The sequence below is a fragment of the Oncorhynchus nerka genome, linkage group LG18 (assembly GCF_034236695.1).
Source record: "Oncorhynchus nerka isolate Pitt River linkage group LG18, Oner_Uvic_2.0, whole genome shotgun sequence".
Classification (NCBI taxonomy): Eukaryota; Metazoa; Chordata; class Actinopteri; order Salmoniformes; family Salmonidae; genus Oncorhynchus; species Oncorhynchus nerka.
Genome location: NC_088413.1, coordinates 33,017,658 through 33,034,440, shown reverse-complemented (window position 1 = coordinate 33,034,440; position 16,783 = coordinate 33,017,658). Strand labels below are relative to the sequence as shown.

Below are 16,783 nucleotides of genomic sequence, written 5' to 3'. Positions count from 1 at the left end.
CACAAACTCACGTCACGTCTCCAACCTGTTTAAAATTCTGGGACAGTGTTGTCACACACACCGGGGTAATTGCGTTGTATGACAATGTGTGTAACAAACCTTTAATAGACAGCACACAATGAGAGCGGATTAGACTGTTTTGACGTTTATTGATTGATGATCCAAAAACAATCTTCACCTGGCAAAAGCATAATGCATAAAACAGGCATTTCATGAAGAAAGGAGGGACAATACGATAATAAAATAAAGATATGAAGTTTTTTTTAAAATATATACAAATATTAGAATTTCCTCAAATCATTGGCATCACTTACCAACTAACCGAAATCATTCACATTGTACAATAAACAATGGATAGTAAAAAAAAAAGGATGAGGAGAATAAAAGGCATGAAATCAAGACGACATTCACAAGCTGTAAAGACTAATACCACATACTGATACTGTAATGATATGAATAAAAATAAAGGTGGCACTGAGCTTCAAATATATATATTATATATATCTACAACAATAATGTTCACTCTGAAGTCACCTCTGTGTGTGTGTGTGGGGGGGGTCTTACAAGGTATGATATACACATTGATGAATGGACATGGTCTACAGTATGCTTGTATGGCTCTTGGTGTGATTCAGTCAATGCTTGCGTCCCAAATGGTACCCTATTCCCTTTATCGTGTACAACCTTTGACCGGGGCCCATTGGGCTCCTGTCAAAAGTAGTGCAGCCCTATATAGGGAATAGGGTGCCATTTGGGACACACCCCATGGCTCTTAGTATAGTATGGGTCATATACAGTAGGATTGTTGCATGACATATTTTGGGTGAATTCCAGTCACCTGGAATCCAAACTGATGTGCTCTGTTTCACCATTGTTCATGGAGCATATCAGTTAAAAATCCATTCTAACATTCCAGCCTCAGATTATTATCCAATCAGGCTGCATTTCCCTTCTGATCAACTGCTGCAGGGTCTGTGTGTCCCCCAGATGGCATCCTATTCCCTAGGGTGCCATTTGGGACGCATCCAAAGTCTCTTCCCATGCATACATCATCAGTGTGACCCCAGAGAGGCCAGCCAATCAGAGCCATCCATCACTCTGCCCATATGATCTTTGATCCCTGTTGTTACAGGCTGTAGAACTTGAGGCTCCTGTCCATTCCGGTGGAGGTGAGGAACTGGGCGTGCTCCCCGAACGCCACGCCAGTCACCACCCCAGTGTGTTCTGGGTAAAGAAAAACAAAACAACAAGGCAAAAATGTTAGACTTGAACTCAACTCAAAAGCATGAGTTGACGCACACCCAATAAAGTTGGGGAGGTGCTGATAAACAGAATAGTACATTTCACAGATACACTTTTTAAATATTTCATAAAGTACTGTATATACATACAAACATGCTATCATCATCAACCCAGGCACTTTGAAGACCCACCTCTAGACCACTGTTTCTGTCCCAAGCTTACTCAGCACTACTTGCCACTGCATCTCTAGCAGTATAACACACACACACTGTGCATTCTCTTACCTGTGAAGTTGAGGACCTCGGACCACTGCTTACAGATGTAGACCCTGATGTCAGTGCCACCCACAGCCAGGTACGTCCCACTCTGGTCAAACACCAGGGACTTCACCTGAGGGAGAGGAAAGAGACTCGCATATAATTTACCTACATTGACAGGGTAGTTCAGTACAAGGAGATTACAGTAGTCATACAGGGCAGACCGTTGCTAGCCTGGGTGCCAGTTGGTTTCTGCTCTCTTGCAAACTCCTTATGGAATTGTCATGCCAGTGACAGAAATGACGAAAGCAAGAGCACAGATGTGGGACCAGGCTAGACTGTAGCACGACTAGCTTCTGAATGTCCAGTGTACAGTCTACAACGACTGTCTCAAATAGCAGTGGATTTCTTAGATCGTACACTAGGCTCTGGTCAAAAGTAGTGTAGGGATAGGGGTAATTTCAGATGGGCACAAATTATTTTCTGCTCTTTTTACCTCGTAGTTGTTGTCCAGGGTGATGGTTTTGAAGTTTTTCAGCTTCCTCAGATCCCAGAGCTTCACTGAGCTGTCCTGGGCACCTGGAGACAGGAGAGGTGGTGATGTGAGCAGGGCCAAAAATGTACTCAGATTTTTTTAACCAGACAAAATATTTTGGTTTGCAATAATTACACCAACAAAACATAAGAAAAAAAACAGATGAGCGTACTTTAATGTTTCTAAAACAATACAATTTATAACTAGTAAGAAGTTGTGGTATATTGTAAAAAAAAAAAAATTGTGACCCTAGTCTCTTAACCAAAATATCAGATGACACAAATGTTCACCTGCCCCTTTAAGGGGGAGGTTACCGTGGTAACGTGAATCAAATCAAGTTTGTGCCAGTGAGATTTAGTCTGAATAGTAGACGCATTGTTTTCTCTTTCCTAGCAGATGAAACTCAAACATTAAAAAAACAACGTAGCTTGTGAATAAAACAATGTACATAGCCAAGAAACAACACAAGGACAAAGTCTCAATTCGGTAGACTTTCGTTTCAAGTCAATTATACCAACTTTTATGCCAGTGTGCAGTGCTTCTAAAAATGAATATTTCAACTCAGCTCTTCACTTACACTGTTGCAGCACGAGGTGGGATAGGCTATAGGATTTGTAGTGATTTGACTTGCGATTCATTTTCCAGCTATGAAACAAAAATCGGCAAAAATACCTTAAACAGCTGCTGCATAATTTATTTTGCTATAATGTGATCACACTTGACTATTTTTATTCACAAATGTGAGTGAAATGGAGGTGAGCAGTGGCGACCCGTAATTCAGAGCCCCACCTGTTTAGCTAAAAATATATTGGGCATTAATAGGTGTCACATATCAGTTTGCAAACAATGTAAAAAAAAATTTTATAATAATTGAGTTAATAAAGCCGCATACAAACATGGTCTCTTTATTGAGTAAGGCAGCTCAAATGCAGGTGTTTCAGTCTAGCTCAGTGCTTTCTCTGGTGGTGGGGCAGCCAGCGGAAAATACGAAGTGTAGGGGTTGGTAATGTTCTCTAGTTGCGCCGTAATTGGCTTAGTGTTCTGTCACTCATGGGGACACTACCTCACTGCAAAATCTACAGGGAGAGCTCGAAAATTCAAGCCTCTTGGGTGCTGCCATAGATTTACATTAGAAGTGCCCATCCAAGATGGCTCAAGGTCATTGGCCATAAAATGACGTCAAATCAAGTGATATTTACCGTAGCTTTGATTGATGTCGACATGATCAGTCCATACTTTCAAAATTGTAGCTAGCAAGCTAGACAAGCAGTCGTCATCATGAATCAAGTCGACAATCTACTGGCAAATCCTTTTCAATCCTTGTCATATGAAGATAAAGTATAAATAAAACATATCGGTGGCCATTGGACATAAAGATTATACAACAACTTGGAAATCGCAAATTCAACAATGAGTGGTTTGGAAGGAATCAGTGGTTAACTGCAAGCGTTGCAAAGAAATCACTAGCCTGCTACTCAGTGGAGTGGGTGTGTGGTCCAAGTCTGGGTTTAAGGGTCTCTTGAAAGTATAAACATTCACGTGCCATGAGCCAGAAAAGGTTGAATACATTGACTATGCTGTCAATACAGACAACTGGGAACTCTGGAAAAAAAATTAGTTCCGACTGGGAAAATATGTTTTGAAATGTCCTCCAACTTAGAATCCCAAGTCGGGAAATCAGGCCTCTTTCTAGAGCTCCGAACTGAAGATCACTGACGTCATGATTCAACCTTGTTTTTTCCCCGAGTTCCTAGTTTTCTTGAAAGCACCATAAATCCAGAGAATGCTAAACTTTGATGACAAACTTTGCCCACAAAAAGGACCACAGCGCCACCTTCCTGTTCAAGTGAGCACAGCACAACAAAATGAGTCCAAAAATATATTGTATGCTGCTGCATAAATGATGTAATATGCCAGGGAGATATGTATACTGTAGCCAAGAAAGTTATACTAAGTGTATGTTGTGTAGTAAGCTGTTAGTAGTCCATGTGCCTCACCCTAATAATTTGGTCCCTTTCCCCCTCATAACTTAGCCAACTGTTCTGACTTGTTGGTGTACATGTAGCCTATAGCCTGTTTTAGAGAAATGTAATTGAATATTGTAAGAGCATTCATTGTCTGCTTATATGCCCCGTTTATTTATCATACGGTTTTGACTTGGTGTACAGGGAGAACACTGTAAGAACGGCCCATCTTCTGAATTCTGTCGCTGTACATTTCAAAAGTGCTGAACAAATAGTTATATTGACTACGTCCGTCCTAGCTCGCTCATTAATGTCTTAATCGAAATTACGGATTGCCTCTTATCTGCTCGTCGTTCCCTTATGCCATAGTTTGTACATCTCAATTGTCAGTAGAAACCACATTTGTTTAAGTCAGTCAGCCATATCAGCTATGTTTTTTTAAAGGCAGTAAATGAGGCTGAATGAACTGTTTCACTGCCAGATAAGGCTCTGCTGATAGCCAGGTGTAGCAGTGGTAAAGATTCACTCCATGGTGCTTAACAGAAAGCTCCGTTGTTGGGACAGCTTTTTGTAGGCCCTAACAGTTTATGGGCACCGTTTGTCACCGTTATAGTGCAATTCATGTATTGTTTAGTGTTGCGTTGTGTAGTGGTGGCTTTGCTGCCTTGCATCCCAAATAATGTGGGGGAGTTTGCCCCACCAAAATGTATATGCTAAAATCGCCCGTGTGTAACACACAGGAACAAAGACAACTTTCCACACAGTCACTCAGACAGAGAGTAACAGAGACTGACACACACTAGTCTTCTCTCTCACGTGTGCACTCACACACATAGAGAGTCCTCTCACACACACACACAGCAATCTCACCTGTAGCCAGGTAGTATCCGTTCTCAGAGAAGGCGATGGAGGTGACAGGGCCGATGTGGCCGGGGAAGTTGGCCACGTTGGTGCGCTCCTTCAGGTCCCAGATCTTGATCTGAGAGTCGGCCGTCCCCGTCCCGAAGATCAGACCGTCAGGGTGGAACTGGGCACAGGTCAGAGCTGGAGGGGCACAAGACAGGATGTGTAAAGAACATGCATTTGCAATGTATCAGTGTGCTTTCAGAGAGTACAGGGGACGGGTTGGTTAGAAATATTACCACAGTTAGGTACTAGGTCAGTCAATTCACAGGGGGAGGGGTTGGTTAGAAATATTACCACAGTTAGGTACTAGGTCAGTCAATTCACAGGGGGAGGGTTGGTTAGAAATATTACCACAGTTAGGTACTAGGTCAGTCAATTCACAGAGGGGAGGGTTGGTTAGAAATATTACCACAGTTAGGTACTAGGTCAATCAATTCACAGGGGGAGGGTTGGTTAGAAATATTACCACAGTTAGGTACTAGGTCAATCAATTCACAGAGGGGAGGGTTGGTTAGAAATATTACCACAGTTAGGTACTAGGTCAGTCAATTCACAGAGGGGAGGGTTGGTTAGAAATATTACCACAGTTAGGTACTAGGTCAGTCAATTCACAGAGGGGAGGGTTGGTTAGAAATATTACCACAGTTAGGTACTAGGTCAGTCAATTCACAGAGGGGAGGGTTGGTTAGAAATATTACCACAGTTAGGTACTAGGTCAGTCAATTCACAGAGGGGAGGGTTGGTTAGAAATATTACCACAGTTAGGTACTAGGTCAGTCAATTCACAGAGGGGAGGGTTGGTTAGAAATATTACCACAGTTAGGTACTAGGTCAGTCAATTCACAGAGGGAGGGTTGGTTAGAAATATTACCACAGTTAGGTACTAGGTCAGTCAATTCACAGAGGGGAGGGTTGGTTAGAAATATTACCACAGTTAGGTACTAGGTCAGTCAATTCACAGAGGGGAGGGTTGGTTAGAAATATTACCACAGTTAAGTACTAAGTCAGTCAATTCACAGGGGGGAGGGTTGGTTAAATGTTCTTGTTTATTTGTCTATATACATAAGAAAGACAACCTGGCATTTAAGGGGCCTGATATGTTATTTAACTCGACAAGTCAGTTAAGAACAAATTCTGACCCCACATTTAGCAAATGCTACTTTTGGATACTGACAGACAATGAGAGGAAGCTGGTCCCTAGCAACATGTGGCCAAGAAAACATCTTGCCCCTAGCAACATGTGGCCAAGAAAACATCTTGCCCCTAGCAACATGTGGCCAAGAAAACATCTTGCCCCTAGCAACATGTGGCCAAGAAAACATCTTGCCCCTAGCAACATGTGGCCAAGAAAACATCTTGCCCCTAGCAACATGTAGCCACTAAAACATCTTGTCCCTAGCAACATGTGGCCAATAAAACATCTTGTCCCTAGCAACATGTGGCCAATAAAACATCTTGTCCCTAGCAACATGTGGTCAATAAAATGTCTGGGAAGAGAGAGAAGGTCCATCGGTGTGGTCCAAAGATTAGAGCTGCCACAGTCGCCATGGGTTCGAATCCGGCCCACTGCCCTTTCACTCCCCCTACCGTCCTGTGGTAGACTAGTGTCCTGTCTGGGGGAGTGTACCTATACATCAAGCTGCCTCACACTACAGAAACAGGACAGATGCTCCTGCCCTTATGGGCCGTTCTGGGTTGGACATGGCTACTTTACTTACTCCCATCTTTCATGTCTTTTCACCACAGTCTTATCTCCTCAATTAAACATAATAATTGGGTGGGAGAGAGATAGAAACACTCACCACATCCTGCAGCCTCATCAGTGACTTTGGTGAGAACACGACCTGTTTGGATGTCAGAGAAGGCCCAGTACTGATGGAGAGAGAGAAGGGAAGAGATAGCAATTGGAGAAAGAGGGGGAGACGGCGGATTGTGAGAAAAATCATAATAATAGGTCTTTACATAACAGTAGCATTCTCGACATCCAAATCCACGTGTGTGTGTACATATGTTACGTGTGTGTCTGTTTTTTTACCTGATCCTCAGAGGAGCTGAGCAGGTAGTCTCCGGTGGCGTGGAGAGAGAGCCCGGTGACGCTCGCCTCGTGAGCCCGCACCACCTGGACACAGTTGCCCCCGGTAACGGACCACACGCGGATAGTGCTGTCTGGAGAGGCCGAGAACACTACCGACTGGAGGGAGAGAGTGAGAGGAGGAGAGTGCGCAGAGAGAGAAAGGGGGGAGAGAGAGAGAGAAATTGTTGAGGTAAGGCATATTAGAGTTAGAGAGTAATTCCAGTGCAAGACATTGCTGCTGACTACGTCAACGGAGAGTAAAGGAAAGGAAGTGTGTGCGTCTCACCTGAGAGGGGTGGTAGATGACAGAGGTGACCTTCTTGGTATGTCCTTTCAGGGTTGCGATGATCTGCTCCTCCTTCTTATCAAACACCACCACGTTCTTATCAGCCCCGCCTGTAGAGGGAGACAGAGAGAGAAGTTAGGGGATTGTATCTGGGTCTGGCCAGGGTCTCCATCCCAAACGTCACCCTTCTGGTCAAGAGTAGTGCACTATATAGGACATGTAGAGTAACTGTTGGGACACAGCCATAGTATTTTCTTCTTATTCTTTTTTTTTCTTGAGGAAGGAAGCATTTTGATGGAATTCACACAGAAACAATATGTGTGTGTATATCTACAATGGGCAATGGACGGTGTGTGTGTGTGTGTGTCTCACCAGTGAGCACTTTGTTGGTGTCGGAGGGACACAGGTCCAGAGACAGGATCCCAGGCACACTGGCACTGTGGAGACCCTGACAGACAGACAGACACACAGAGAGAGAGAGAGACATAGAAACATCATTTAGGGCTGCGTTCAGTAGGCATGAAACGGAAGAAAAATGATCTGAAACAGGGAGGAACTTTTCTGAACTTGCCCAAGGTTTGAAGAATAAGTGTTCCAACACAAGCCATAGCTAGAGGTCCTACACACACACACACACACTCACAGCATGGGTAGCCACTTGTCTGTACTTGCTGAGGTCCTCCGTTCGGACCAGCTCTTCTGGAACTGTCTTTCCTCTCTGTGGGAAGAGGAGAGACGGTAGAGGTGAGGTCCAGACAAAAATGTCTCCCAGCGTCGCTATGTCCCAAATGTCACCCTATGGCCCCTGTTCAAAAGTAGTGCCCCGTGTAGGGCGTAGGGTGCCATTTGAGACACAGGCCATAGCTTATACTCAGCTGACAACTGGTTGGACATTAGGTCGGTTCTTCTATGAATAACAACAGGAAAGTTGTTTGAATTGGTACCTTCTTTCTCTCCGTGGTCAGGACAGTGGCCTTGTCTTGCAGCTGTGGAGAGAGGCGGACATCTTAGTATAGGTCACTCTGTGCTGTGTTGACTGATTGGATGGTTGACTGCATGGTTGATTGGTTATTTCAAGGTTTTATACAGCACGGCCTTATATGGTACTATTTGCAATGAACGCTCATGATGGTCGAGTATAACGGTGTGGTATCGTTTCTCTTGTACTGTGGGTGTGGATGTGCGTGAGGTCATGTATCATCTCTTACCTTCTGTATGATCTCTGGTATCATTCCCACCTGCTCACTGACCTCCATGGGCTCTCCTGCACCTCCAGCCTGTGAAATGAAATACAGAATGAATAACAAAACGAGAATTGGACATTTCTTATTCGAAACTGTGTGTTTGCGTCAGCTGTCCAAAAAATGATTTTTATTTTAACCAATAGATACTACAACTTTACAGGTCTTAGTTAGACAGAAGACTTCAAGTCAAGAAACGTTTTGAGCTCATGCGGTTTATGAGAAGTTAACCATCAAACCAGTTAACTATCAAATGAAACCCATTAACTGGAGGGCCGTGAGCTAATCACTGACCGTGACAGAGGGCTGGGAAGCGACTGCCTGAGCAACCACCAATCCCGCCTGTGGCTTCAGAGTGGCCAGAGCTACAGGGAGAGAGAAGGGTAAAACATAGAAAAGGAGAAATGAGAAGTGACGCCCCATGGCCACTAACATCCAAAGCTGTTTCCAGATGAACATAAAAGAGTGTGTGCAAGTATGCTTGTGTGTGTGTGTAAGTATGTTAGAATGGACAGTGGAAAAAAGAGAGCATGTGAACCCTTTGGAATTACCTGGATTTCTGCATAAATTTGTCATAAAATGTGATCTGATCTTAATGACAACATCAGACAAACACAGTTTTGCTTAAACTAATAAACACACAAATGATTCTATTCTTCATGTTTATATTGAATACGTCATTTAAACATTCACAGTGTAGGTTGGGAAAAGTATGTGAACCCCGAGGCTCATATGACTTCTCCAAAAGCTCATTGGAGTCAGCTAACCTGGAATCCAAACAATGAGACAAGATTGGAGCTGTTGGTTAGAGCTGCTCTACCCTATAAAAAACAAAACATTTAGTTTGCTATTCACAAGAGGCATTGCCAGATGTGAATCATGCCTCGAACAAAAGAGATCTCAGAAGACCTAAGATTAAGAATTGTTGACTTGCATGAAGCTGGAAAGGGATACAAAAGTATCTCTAAAAGCCTTGATGTTCATCAGTCCACGGTAAGACAAATTGTCTATAAATGGAGAAAGTTCAGCACTGTTTCTAATCTCCCTATGAGTGACCGTCCTGCAAAGATGACTGCAAGAGCACAGCGCAGAATGCTCAATGAGGTTAAGAAGAATCCTGGTGTCAGTTAAAGACTTACAGAAATCTCTGGAACATGCTAACATCTCTGTTGACGAGTCTACGATATGTAAAACACTAAACAAGAATGGTTTTCATGGGAGGACACCACGTAAGAAGTCCCTGCTGTCCAAAAAAAAGATTGCTGCACGTCTGAAGTTCGCAAAAGTGCACCTGGATGTTCCACAGCATGGTTTGGGTCTGCTTTGCTGCCTCAGGGCCTGGACAGCTTGATCTCATCGACGGAAAAATGAATTCCCAAGTTTATCAAGACTTTTTGCAAGAGAATGTAGGCTGTCCGCCAATTGAAGCTCAACAGAAATTGGGTGATGCAACAGGACAACGACCCAAAACACAGAAGTAAATCAACAACCGAATGGCTTCAGAAGAAAATACGCCTTCTGGAGTGGCCCAGTCAGAGTCTTGACCTCAACCCAATTTAAAATGCTGTGGAATGACCTTGAGAGTGGTTCACACCAGACATCCTAAGAGTATTGCTAAACTGAAACAGTTCTGTAAAGAGGAATGGTCCAAAATTCCTCCAGACCGTTGTGCAGGTCTGATCCGCAACTACAGAAAACGTTTGGTTGAGGCTATTGATTCCAAAGGCGGGTCAACCAGTTATTAAATGCAAAGGTTCACATACTTTTCCCACCCTGCACGGTGTGTTCAATAAAGACATGGAAACGTATCATTGTGTGTGTTATTAGTTGAAGCAGACTGTGTTTGTCTATTGTTGTGATTTAGATGAAGATCGGATCAAATTTTACAACCAGAAATCCAGTGTATGTATAATCACATGTGTTGAAGGTATATATATATGTGTATAGCGTGTGTGTGTGTGTGTGCGTATGTATACGTCTCTCACCCTCTCTGGCGGCAGTGACCTCCTTGGTGAGACGGGCGATGACCCTGCAGGCGGCGTCGTGCTGGTAGAGGGCGTGGCTTAACTCCTGACGTGTCGTCTGTAACTGCTGCCTCAGGGTGAAACTGTGGAGCATCACCGCATCCTGAGAAAGAGAGAGAGATTTAGAAGACTGTGTGGTACGAAGGGGAGTGTCTATGTGTGTGTCTTGGTTCAGATACAGCAAAGGGGAGTGTCTATGTGTGTGTCTCGGTTCAGACACAGCAAAGGGGAGTGTCTATGTGTGTGTCTCGGTTCAGACACAGCAAAGGGGAGTGTCTATGTGTGTGTCTCGGTTCAGACACAGCAAAGGGGAGTGTAGGAGAGTATACATGGACTCACCCACTCGTCCTGCAGAGCTTTGAGGATGGCTGGGATACTAGTGGATGAGGGAGCTTTGGGTCTGATGGGGTGAGAGACTGACACAGGGAGGGGGGGGAGAGACAAAAATAACTTCATGTGTTGAGATATCTTTTGACGCCTGACTAGTGGGGTTATCATTGTTGTTGAAGCGGCAGAATGCACTCCAGCCTAGAGATTGCTGGGCACCGTGCAGGAATAGTTGGAAGTAAAATGATATGGCTATAACCCTTACTGTGTCAACTTCAGCTCAACATCAGATCTGAACACACTCTGCTCCATGTCTCCCTCACCTTTAATGTCTATCAGCTGTTCCTCTGACAGAGGCTGCCCATTCATAGGGTCTGTTCCATTCTCGGCGATGTACTTCTCAATCAGCCGCCGCTCGAACACCTGGTTGGACACCGGCGACACGCAGGGCTGCTCCGGCACCTCATTCGAGACTGGATGGACGGTAGAGCGAGAGGGGTAAATTAGCATGCCCGCAATTACAACATAAATACGGCAAACATTACTAGAGTCAGAAGATGGAAGAACACATTACCGTTTTAAGTGTACTTTGCACGTAAATAAATAAAGAAATAACCCCCTTTTCAGGACCCTGTCTTTCAAAGATAATTAAGGTCACAGTTATGAAAACTTAGGACACTAAAGGATGCCCTTCTACTGACTCAAAAAGAAAGATGCCCAGGGTCCCTGCTCATCTGCGCGAACGTGGCTTAGGCATGCTGCAAGGAGGCATGAGGACTGCAGAGGTGACCAGGACAATAAATTGCAATGTCCGTACTGTGATACGCCTAAGACAGCGCTACAGGGAGACAGGACCGACAGCTGATCGTCCTCGCAGTGGCAGACCTCGTGTAACAACACCTGCACAGGATCGGTACATCCGAACATCACACCTGCGGGACAGGTACAGGATGGCAACAACAACTGCCCGAGTTACACCAGGAACACACAATCCCTCCATCAGTGCTCAGACTGTCCGCAATAGGCTGAGAGAGGCTGGACTGAAGGCTTGTAGGCCTGTTGTAAGGCAGGTCCTCACCAGACATCACCGTCAGCAACGTCGCCTATGGGCACAAACCCACCGTTGCTGGACCAGACAGGACTGGCAAAAAATGCTCTTCACTGACAAGTCGAGGTTTTGTCTCACCAGGGGTGATGGTCGGATTCACGTTTATCATCGAAGGAATGAGCGTTACACCGAGGCCTGTACTCTGGAGCGGGATCGATTTGGAGGTGGAGGGTCCGTCATGGTCTGGGGCGGTGTGTCACAGCATCATCGGACTGAGCTTGTCGTCATTGCAGGCAATCTCAACGCTGTGCGTTACAGAGAAGACATCCTCCTCCCTCATGTGGTACCCTTCCTGCAGGCTCATCCTGACATGACCCTCCAGCATGACAATGCCACCAGCCGTACTGCTCGTTCTGTGCATGATTTCCTGCAAGACAGGAATGCCAGTGTTCTGCCATGGCCAGCGAAGAGCCCAGATCTCAATCCCATTGAGCATGTCTGGGACCTGTTGGATCGGAGGGTGAGGGCTAGGGCCATTCCCCCCAGAAATGTCCGGGAACTTGCAGGTGCCTTGGTGGAAGAGTGGGGTAACATCTCACAGCAAGTCAATGGGATTGCAGTCCATGAGGAGGAGATGCACTGCAGCACTCAGTGCAGCTGGTGGCCACACCAGATACTGACTTACTTTTGACCCCCCCCTTTGGAACACATTATTCCATTTCTGTTAGTCACATGTCTGTGGAACTTGTTCAGTTTGTCTCAGTTGTTGAATCTTATGTTCATACAAATATTTACACATGTTAAGTTTGCTGAAAATCAACGCAGTTGACAGTGAGAGGACGTTTCTTTTTCTGCTGAGTTTAGTAACACCGATGTCAAGCTGATCCAGTGTACAATGTTTGAAAAAGCGAATTGAAATGTGTAACATGCATAGGGTGACAATAATAAGGGAAGGTTCAAGAGACATTTTTATACACAAACATACGTGATATTTGCGGTCTATATAGTTACCGCTAACGTTACGGAAGGGCAGCTCAACTCATTCATTTGAACTTACTTGCACAAACCAGGGACATTTTCAGTAGCTAGCTAAACCCTCGGTCGTTCGTTTCCTCCAATATCACCGTATCAGTACAGATAAATGAATGTTCTTCGGATCCAAATATAGCTTGTTTTTGTGTTGATTCTCATATAATAATAATCCGGCTAAATAAAATTTTGATGGATGAATTTTCCTTTCCGTATTCATGCACGCTGTTCCGCGGCTGCGCGTGTTGGGTACAGCTCCGACTATTGCATGCTGGGATAGCACGGGTCCTCCGAACCCGCCCCTAGACTGTAGTCCCCAACAAACTATAGTGTTATTCAAAATCCTTGGGACGCCCGTACCCTAATGTAAACTTCAATGGGGGCAAGGACACCCCGAAGATCCCGGATAGCAAGTACCAACAAACTATAGATTAATAACAGAGATAGCCTAACTACTATATAGTCATCCAAATGTGACAAAGGCAGTGCTGAAATGTGGGTGAATCTGCTTTCACCATTCACCACTGGGCTTCCGAGGGGCGCAGCGGTCTAAGGCACTCCATCTCCGTGCTAGAGGCGTCACTAAAGACACCCTGGTTTGATTTCAGGCTGTATCACAACCGGCTGTGATTTGGAGTCGCATTGGGCGGCGCACAATTGGCCCAGCGTTGTCCCGTGTACGCCGTCAAATTAAATAAGAATTTGTTCTTGCTTAGTTAAATAAAGGTTACATAAATAAACCCAGAAGAAGTAGACTTATAGTCTAGACAAGTGGGCTAAGGCTATAAATAAAACCAGGCTGGGCACGCCCCCTTCCTCATCAACGGAGCTGCCACGGAGACGGTCAAAAATGTCAAGTTCCTCAGCACTCTGAGGAGCTGAAATGGTCAAACCACACGGACACCGATGTGAAGAAGCCACCACAGCGCTCTCCAAGGAGCTGAAATGGTCAAACCACACGGACACCGATGTGAAGAAGCCGCCACAGCGCTCTCCAAGGAGCTGAAATGGTCAAACCACACGGACACCGATGTGAATAAGTCACGACTGTGACTTTTCAACCTCAGAAGGCTGAAGAAGCAGCCTATAGGGAGGAGGTCAGAGAACTGGCAGTGTGGTGCCAGGACAACAACCTCTCCCTCAATGTGAGCAAGACAAAGGAGCTGATCGTGGACTACAGCAAAAGGCGGGCCGAACACACCCCCATTAATATCAACGGGGTTGTTGTGGAGCGGGTCGAGAGTTTCAAGTTCCTTGGTGTCCACATCACCAATGATCTATCATGGTCCAAACACACCAAGAGAGTCGGGAAGAGGGCACGACAAAACCTTTTCCCTCAGGAGACTGAAAAGATTTGGCATGGGACCCCAGATCCTCAAAAAGTTCTACAGCTGCACCACCGAGACCATCCTGACCTGGTATGGCAACTGCTCGGCATCTGACCATAAGGCGGTACAGAGGTTAGTGCGTACAGGCCAGTACATCACTAGGGCCAAGCTTCCTGCAATCCAGGACCTATATAATAGGCGGTGTCAGAGGAAAGCCCATAAAATTATCAGAGACTCACCCAAGTCATAGACTGTTTTCTCTGCTACCGCACGGCAAGCGGTACCGGAGCGCCAAGTCTAGGACTAAAAGGCTCCTTAGCAGCTTCTACCCCCAAGCCTTAAGAGTTCTGAACAATTAATCAAATGGCCACCGGACTATTACATTACCCCCCCCCCCCCCCCCCATTTGTTTTGTACACTGATGCTACTCGCTGTTAATTATCTATGTATAGTCACTTCACCCCTACCTACATTTACAAATTACCGCAACTAACCTGTACCCCCGCACACTGACTCGGTACCGGTACCCCCTGTATATAGCCTCGTTATTGTTATGTTGTGTTACTTTTTATTATTTGGTCAATATTTTCTAAACTCTTCTTGAACTGCACTGTTGGTTAATGGCATTTTCACGGTAAGGTCTATACTTGTTGTATTTGGCGCATGTGACAAATAAAGTTCAATTTGATTTTAAATGTGGCCTGTCCTCGAGGGCCCTCATTGTTCTACAGAAGCACCATCAAGCTGCATCAAATCAAAATCAAATCAAATGTATTTATATAGCCCTTCTTACATCAGCTGATATATCAATGTGCTGTACAGAAACCCAGCCTAAAACCCCAAACAGCAAGCAATACAAGTGTAGAAGCACAGTGGTGAGGAAAAACTCCCTAGAAAGGCCAGAACCTAGGAAGAAACCTAGAGAGGAACCAGGCTATGAGGGGTGGCCAGTCCTCTTCTGGCTGTGCCGGGTGGAGATTATAACAGAACATGGCCAAGATGTTCAAATGTTCATAAATGACCAGCATGGTCAAATAATAATAATCACAGTGGTTGTCGAGGGTGTAACATGTCAGCACCTCAGGAGGAAATGTCAGTTGGCTTTTCATAGCCGATCATTAAGAGTATCTCTACTGCTCCTGCTGTCTCTAGAGAGTTGAAAACAGCAGGTCTGGGACAGGTAGCACGTTCGGTGAACAGGTCAGGGTTCCATAGCCGCAGGCAGAACAGTTGAAACTGGAGCAGCAGCATGGCCAGGTTGACTGGGGACAGCAAGGAGTCATCATGCCAGGTAGTTCTGAGGCATGGTCCTAGGGCTCAGGTCCTCCGAGAGAGAGAAAGAAAGAAAGAATTAGAGGAGCATACTTAAATTCACACAGGACACCGGATAAGACAGGAGAAATACTCCAGATATAACAGACTGGGATATCTTCAACCGCCAACTTACCATCCTGAGACAAGGCTGGGTATAGCCCACAAAGATCTCCGCCATGGCACAACCCAAGGGGGGGAGGCGCCAACCCACAACCTGGTACAGCCACTCCACTGCCTCTGGCCCCCCCGACCCTCCCCCAATGGACATTTACCCTGCCTCCGCGCCAATGGACATTTACCCTGCCTCCGCGCCAATGGACATTTACCCTGCCCTTGCGCCAATGGACATTTACCCTGCCTCCGCCCCAATGGACATTTACCCTGTCTACACCCCAATGGACATTTACCCTACCTCCGCCCCAATGGACATTAACCCTACCTCCGCCCCAATGGACATTAACCCTGCCTCCGCGCCAATGGACATTTACCCTGCCTCCGCCCCAATGGACATTTACCCTGTCTACACCCCAATGGACATTTACCCTACCTCCACCCCAATGGACATTTACCCTGCCTCCACCCCAATAGACATTTATCCTGCCTCCACCCCAATGGACATTTACCCTGCCTCCACCCCAATGGACATTTACCCTGCCTCCACCCCAATAGACATTTACCCTGCCTCCACCCCAATAGACATTTACCCTGCCTCCACCCCAATAGACATTTACCCTGCCTCCACCCCAATGGACATTTACCCTGCCTCCACCCCAATGGACATTTACCCTGCCTCCACCCCAATAGACATTTACCCTGCCTCCACCCCAATGGACATTTACCCTACCTCCACCCCAATGGATATTTACCCTACCTCCACCCCAATGGATATTTACCCTGCCTCCACCCCAATGGACATTTACCCTGCCTCCACCCCAATGGACATTTACCCTGCCTCCGCCCCAATGGACATTTACCCTGCCTCCACCCCAATGGACATTTACCCTACCTCCACCCCAATAGACATTTACCCTACCTCCACCCCAATGGATATTTACGCTGCCTCCACCCCAATGGACATTCATAATTGTTACAGTTGTAAATATGTATAAATGATTACCTGCTGCCCCTGTCCTGCAGACTTCCTACCCCTGCTATAATTTATTGCTATCAATGTGAATTAATACCATTTCTTTCACTTTAGGTTAGAG

General features: G+C 45.6%; 1 protein-coding gene across 2 annotated transcripts; it reads right to left on the bottom strand.

Annotated features, from left to right (window-relative positions):
• Window positions 1-129: 129 nt before the first annotated feature.
• Window positions 130-15,411, bottom strand: LOC115145770 (pre-mRNA-processing factor 19). 2 transcript variants are annotated; one of them, XM_065004043.1, is made up of 16 exons: window positions 15,341-15,411; window positions 11,180-11,329; window positions 10,869-10,945; window positions 10,491-10,632; window positions 8,800-8,870; window positions 8,473-8,541; window positions 8,209-8,250; window positions 7,908-7,982; window positions 7,637-7,712; window positions 7,265-7,374; window positions 6,940-7,095; window positions 6,707-6,776; window positions 4,869-5,042; window positions 1,996-2,078; window positions 1,527-1,632; window positions 130-1,224 (listed from the first exon to the last, which is right to left on the bottom strand). In XM_065004043.1, the coding sequence occupies exons 2-16, from the start codon at window positions 11,223-11,225 to the stop codon at window positions 1,127-1,129; spliced, it is 1,395 nt and encodes a 464-aa protein (XP_064860115.1). In that variant the 5' UTR covers window positions 11,226-11,329; window positions 15,341-15,411; the 3' UTR covers window positions 130-1,126. The 2 variants fall into 2 exon arrangements, with proteins under 2 accessions (XP_064860115.1, XP_029543138.1); XM_029687278.2 differs by lacking the exon at window positions 15,341-15,411 and adding an exon at window positions 12,962-13,327.
• Between the last annotated feature and the right edge of the window lie 1,372 nt (window positions 15,412-16,783).

Bases quoted from the DNA above. Each gene is read 5' to 3' on its own strand.
- LOC115145770 (XM_029687278.2), bottom strand. The intron at 10,633-10,868 runs GTGAGTCCATGT...TCTCTTTCTCAG, and splicing joins AAGCTCTGCAGGACGAGTGG to GATGCGGTGATGCTCCACAG. The intron at 6,777-6,939 runs GTAAAAAAACAG...TCTCTCCATCAG, and splicing joins TCAGCTCCTCTGAGGATCAG to TACTGGGCCTTCTCTGACAT.